Source organism: Amblyomma mixtum, chromosome 6, assembly GCF_055824585.1.
Source record: "Amblyomma mixtum isolate Tamu chromosome 6, ASM5582458v1, whole genome shotgun sequence".
Taxonomy (NCBI): domain Eukaryota; kingdom Metazoa; phylum Arthropoda; class Arachnida; order Ixodida; family Ixodidae; genus Amblyomma; species Amblyomma mixtum.
The window spans coordinates 125,202,280-125,208,279 of record NC_143017.1 but is presented as its reverse complement, the minus strand read 5'-3'; the positions used below and the strand labels follow the sequence as shown (position 1 = coordinate 125,208,279).

The following is a 6,000-nucleotide window of genomic DNA, read 5'->3' as shown; positions in this document are numbered from 1 at the left end:
TGTGCATGTATTTTTTTTTTGTGCAACCTATCTTTCAATGCTCATGAACCAACTTGGCCAACAACGCATCCTGCTGTTTTTTTTTTATTCGAGCTGTTTGCCATTAGGCATAATGAAAAAGGGAAAGGAAGTTATAAAAAGGAGTGTAAACAAGCCTCGCTTAAAAAGCGGCAAAAGTTCGCGATAAAACGATTGTCTTGAGTCCACTTGCGATAGTCGTCTGCAACGTTCCATCGCAGGCGAACCTTTCTTAGGAAGCGTCGCCTCATGGAAGCTGTAGCCGGGGAAGTCCACAGCAAGTGTTTTTCGTCACACTGGTCGGGCGCATCACCGCAGTGGGGACACTGCTGTTGTATTCGTTAAACTTAGCGTACATATCACAATGGTTTCGGGAAACTTGTAGAAGACATGTGCTGTAAATTTTCCAAAATAAATAAATCATATCGTTATGAGCATAAGACGAATGCACAGTTTTTAATACGAAATGTCCCAGCGTTGTTAACTAAACTGGTGTTTGCTTTTCATTTGTTTATATTGTAATGCGCACCTGATTACCCGAGAGGTGCCAGAAAAAGCGTCTTGAGCCATGTACAGTGTCAGCCGCAGTGTCGAGAGGCCATCCGCATTACTCCGTGAACCCCTACAGTGCGTGTTCACCTCAGTGCTAGGCACCTCGAGAGATAAGTCCTTCGCGCTGATCTGAAAAGAACACTGTTGCAACGTTATTATCGAGGGATTGACTAGATAGTTCACGAAGAGGTTACTCGGCTTCTGAGCCGAACTGAATTTCGGCTTCTGGGCTGAACCAGAGAACTCATCGTCACTGTGGCAGATTATGTTTCTTCTTCAAGGTGCTTGTGCATCTGAGTACTGTGGACTGATGGATTACAGAACTGTGGCAGAAATGGTAGGCAATAATTCATTGCCTGTTGCTCCTACGGAGGACTATTTACTGTTGACATTGCGCTGAGGCTATTTCTACCTGCGGCTTACAACAACCTGAGCCTGATAACTCAAATATATTAGACGCAAACAGTCCGAAAACACATACCAACGGGACGAGAGCCTGCAGACGCTCTTGTAAAACATACACGAAGTTCGTTCAGCTCACACGCCTTCTATTTCATTTTAATATGCCATTGTGATGGGTTCAAGCTCTTCGTCCGTAGCTTTCTGCGCGCAGAGCTCACTGATGCCCTATGAATTGTTAACGCCATCGGTTGCACACGTAGTTCGATATCTTTATTGCCTGTATTATTCCTACTTGAGAATTTAATACGCACTTAAGTGCAAGAATACGCCAGAGAAAAGCGATGTTTTTGCGCGTGGCGTCGACGCAATAGAAATACGTGGAACACAACCCATAGAATCCATATAAAAGAAACGCCATTGAAAGCGTTGCTGGGTTCATCGGGGAGCTTTCTTTGTCAGGTACGCCGTTGGCTTTACTTTTCATTTCTCCCTTTTTGGCGGCTTTCACAGCCTGCATGTGTGGGTCGGGTCTGCATTAATGAGCTCTATTATGAGTCCAGAGAAACTCTCTTAGATTTATTTTTTTTTTTTGCTTAGAAGACTTCACCAACGAAGAGTGCTGGGATGAGTCAGAGGAAACATCAAAAACACCGAAAAGTTTCTCTGTGAAACCATTCGAGAGAATTTTGTGCGCACCATGCTGGCGCAGTTTGATCTATTTTCGGAAGACGATTTGGCGGCGCAAAGTATATGCGGAAGCGCCTTTACTTCCTTGAACAAAGGCGTGTTTTCTTAAGGGATTCTAAACAGGTTTTCAATCATACGTTTTCAATCGATTTGAATAAGTTGGGTACAACAAGTGCGGTCTTGGAAGAATTTCCTTTTCAATATGACGGAACGGAATGATCAAATTGATGCGCATTAGCCATAAAAAATTCCGGATAAGCGAAACGATTGCTATGAATCACTCTCCCCACGATCAGCGTTTTGAGCAAATCATAGCGTTTTCTTGAACAGTGCAAACTGTATGGGGATGCGAAAGTGTCGACTTGCAGGAAGTCATTTCTAAAGCCAATGCCTCAAGTTTCTCTTTTATCGTGCAAGCCACGTAGAAAAGAAATTAGTCCTATGCGCCATCGGAGAAAATATGACCACTAAGAAAACGTAGTGGACAGAACTAAAAACAAAACAGAAAGCTTAGAATATGACAGCCTATGAAACTCAGAGTGATGCGGTGCCTTGCGTGAGTTATTTTGAAGCCTTGAATAATTTAGCCTGTTGCGTTACTGTCGCTAATATGAAATGACAGCTAGGAAAGAGAATATGCAGATGTATTAATTTATTTATCGGTAAGACCAAAAAACTGTAGGATGGCTTTCGCCGCATTTATGATCACGGCCGTGTAAAATTAAACGCTTCAAACCGGCGCAACATAAATGTGCTCGGTCCAAAATTACTTCTTATGTGAGGCAACGCTTTCATTCAGTGTACTCAGGCCCGTTTTGTTTACTGCATTCGTGATGCGCGGAAGAACCATGCCTTACCTTGTTGGCCGTCTTCCAAGAAAAGCAAAGGAAAATAATGGAACGCTACCACGGAGTGACGCACCGTATATTTTATTCAAAAAATCGTCTTTATCACAAGAAGAGAGATAAAACAGGCGGCGACCAAAGTGCACTCGGGCTGACAGAAGCGCGGAATGTATACATCGCCAACGCAGGCAACCCGCGATAAGTCTCTCCGGAATGTTGAAGTTTGTGACAACGACGGTGGTCGGCTAGCACGGTTGTAACTAGATGGGACAACTATTATGAGACACAGCGCGATACCGATGACGCTCACACACTCAGCCACCCGCTCTGATGTACACGCTAGACGCCAAAAATAGATGAGGTAATTTTCAGTGTACAAAACACGACAGTTCAGCGACATGCCGTAATCTTTGGCAAACAACGCTTCTCATAAAATCCACTGCATGCATGTCGTGAGCTCGCTGCCACACTCAACAGCTGTTTGCAACTATTCAATCTAATGACGTGCATACAAACTCGACGGCGTTAAATTATTAAAATCGCCAAGCTAAAACTGTTTCTTTTTTTGATTGGATTGCCTCACGCATCTGATAAAGAAACAGACTATGTCGACATAAATTTCTGCGCAACTGGGTGTAACGCATACTGTTGGAATTCGCGCCCCCGTCCAGAAGAATGAAAACTTGTGTTAATGCAAGCTTAGCGAAGAAATTTTCTTAAAGATGCATAAGTCGCAAAAAAGCGTGACGCATTGTCGCTGTAGCCCAACCAACAAATATGTTTATAGTGAGGAAAGAGTTAATTGTTCAATAATATAAAGCATGAATTTTGATTATGCCGTTGAGTACTCTAAAATGATTCTGTTCTCATTTTAATATCACTACAAAAGTTCATTGTTCTTTATAGGCTGAGCCTGTGTGATGATGCAGCCTTCAATAAAATTTTGCAGAGATTAAAATATGCCAATTAGAGCTCAGGTAACCACAAATGATAAAAAAGAAAGATATCTAATAGTTCTTCACCATTATTAGATTTTTTTTTCGCGTATTCTGTTGTGATCAATCAGCTGCTTTGGAGGCGATTTCTACTATGACATTCGGCCGCGCTGTTTGACATCACAGCCTGCGTTGAAGTTATCAGGTGCTCGTGGGAAAGTACAATACAACAGGAGGTTAACAGTCTTAAAACACCCTGGTGATAAAAAAAAAAGAAACGCAGCGGTACGAGAAGATTCTGCCATTCATTCACACGGTGCATCAAACGGAAGGTTTGCGCATAAAACGAAAATTACGCTCCTTCCGGTGAGCGCCGGAAGAATTGTATGCACACATCACGACTCATAACGCATTAAACGGTGCAACGCCAAGGTCACAGAAAAAAAAAAGAGTCCGAATCAGAGCTCAGTAAATACTGCACATGCCGTTTCGTCACTTACAGAAACCGTTCAGCGTAATCGCTGAGATGCCAGAAAGGCAAAACTTTTTTTAAGAAGCGCGATTCTTGCGGCTACCATTGTGTACGATGCCACCATGTTCATCGCCTTGTTGCTTGCAGTGGTCGTACTACCAGTAGGTGGTCACGAAGAATGCATGAGGAGCAGTGCTAACTTTCAGCATGCCGACGACCGCCACTTTTCCAGTACTGGGCTCGTCTGCTGAACGTGGTCGAGATGATGATGGTGACGATGAGCTCTGAGCGGTTACACCGTTTGTTTTCTGCTGTGTGTAAAAAGCCACTCACGCACGCACGACGGCCGTGCCGAGAATATCCTTCACTTGGGGTTGCCGTTGACACGGTTCTACGCGAAACAGGAGTGGTAGAAGCATATGAGGGCTTTGTGAAATGAGCAAGTCCCCAATAGTTGGGCTTCTGCCGTTGGTAAAAGCTGTAAACGATGCAATGTCACACCGGGCAGAGGACCGGTAGCCGCGCACGTAGCTCAAGAAGCAATCGGTCGGTCTCTTTCGGGGGTATTCACCAGCACCAGAGAGGCACATTTAGCCGGATGAGGGCAGCTGAAGGTTGTATCCATCTGAGACGTGGTCTCTCGTCACCGTGGCTACTACGGGTCCGGGACGCCCTTGGAACCAGCGTTGTTAGCGAAGCTGAACGCACAGGCAGAGCAGCGCGTACTGCTGCCCTTGGCGCTCTGTCAGTAGAGCGGCGTGGTGGAGACCGCCGTGCAGGAAGATGTGGGCGCCGGCTCGTAGGCGCAGCAGGCGTTGCTCCTGGCAGCCATGCTGGTGCTGGCGGCTGATGAGTTGGACCGGTGCCGGGAGTTGAACGAGTAGCTCTTCAGCCGCTGGCCCACTGAGGATTGGCTGCGAGAAAAAAAAAAAAAGGAAAGATGTGTGTTACATGAAGCGAGAGATTAGCCTCGGCAGACTCGTCAGACTGTTCAAGTTCGCCTCTTGTGCTCAGATGATAATGTGAACTCACTTGCACTGCTGTCAGGTAACTGGATCTCGGCGAATCGCCGTGCTTTAGTAGGTGCTGATTACAAATAGCTCTCACTTATGTCGCATTCAGACCACAGAAGAAATATACAATAGGGTACGTTTTGCGAGCGCACGATTAGTATGCACTGCAGGCGCGCGCAACTCGAAGAATGTAGGACACTGTGTGCATGTGTTCGCTCGTTCTACACAAAAGAGGACACGTGCGCACTTGACCATGATATTAAGAATAGCAGGGTTGGAGATGAGCGATGCACTTTGCTTCGAAAAGTAGATAATTTGGCGTGCTCGGCTCATGTGACAGGCCTTTCGAGACGTAGATGCTCTGCTTCTACAAGAAGCTGCTGTGAGAAGAGTTTTATTCAAGCGCCGTAAAATAGTTTTGATGATGGAAACAATATAGGCGCCAAGGAATTACAATAACTGCTTATTGCAAAGGCTTATTGCTTCTAATGTGTAGTCTACTTTGTTTCGGAAGGGTGAGTTGTCGGCTCGTGATCGCTATAGGCTAATATTTAGAGCTCTTTTCATGTGATGGATATCTCCCGGAAAGGCTGGGGTTGAGACACAAGTCGCCATGGGCACCTACCGTCCGGTAAATGCTTCTAGTCCAACCGCTAAGTGCATAAGCCGAAGTCTCGTGCTGCTCCACGCGTTTCAGGTAGATGTGATTTTTGGTTTATGTAGCTTTCACTATGTGATTTTTAATAATCTATTACTCCTCCTCTACGGGCTCACCGCACAACGGAGTAAAAAAATCGATTTTAAACAACTTCAGGGCCGTTAAGAGCATTCTTTGCTCAGCGCTACAAGGGCCTTCACATAATTTACCATGCAATTTGCTTTAAATGCTTTCGAAGTCGCCGCTTCAGGTTGGCTAATGGATATGTAGTAGGAGCCAGAAGCGTTGTAGCACTCAAAATAAAGAGAGTTTAGTTCTCTATCTTTCTGACCGCCTAATGCACATAACTTAAGGCGGGGTTACACCACTTGCGCGGCCACTCGCCATTTTTCGCAATGTTAATTTGCGCGATCGCTAT

The 6,000-nt window shown here is 45.2% G+C and overlaps 1 protein-coding gene across 9 annotated transcripts in view; it reads right to left on the bottom strand.

The window, feature by feature from the left end:
• Positions 1-2,572: 2,572 nt before the first annotated feature.
• The window catches only part of LOC149340280 (thrombospondin type-1 domain-containing protein 7A-like), a 360,309-nt gene continuing 356,881 nt past the window's right edge, over positions 2,573-6,000 (bottom strand). For 7 of the 9 annotated variants that reach the window (XM_089549023.1, XM_089549024.1, XM_089549025.1 and 4 more), the window contains one exon: positions 2,573-4,825. In XM_089549023.1, coding sequence (XP_089405149.1) covers positions 4,657-4,825 — 169 coding nt within the window. In that variant the 3' untranslated portion in view covers positions 2,573-4,656. The remainder of the gene's footprint in view (positions 4,826-6,000) is intronic. The other 2 variants (XM_089549021.1, XM_089549026.1) reach the window with 1 other exon arrangement.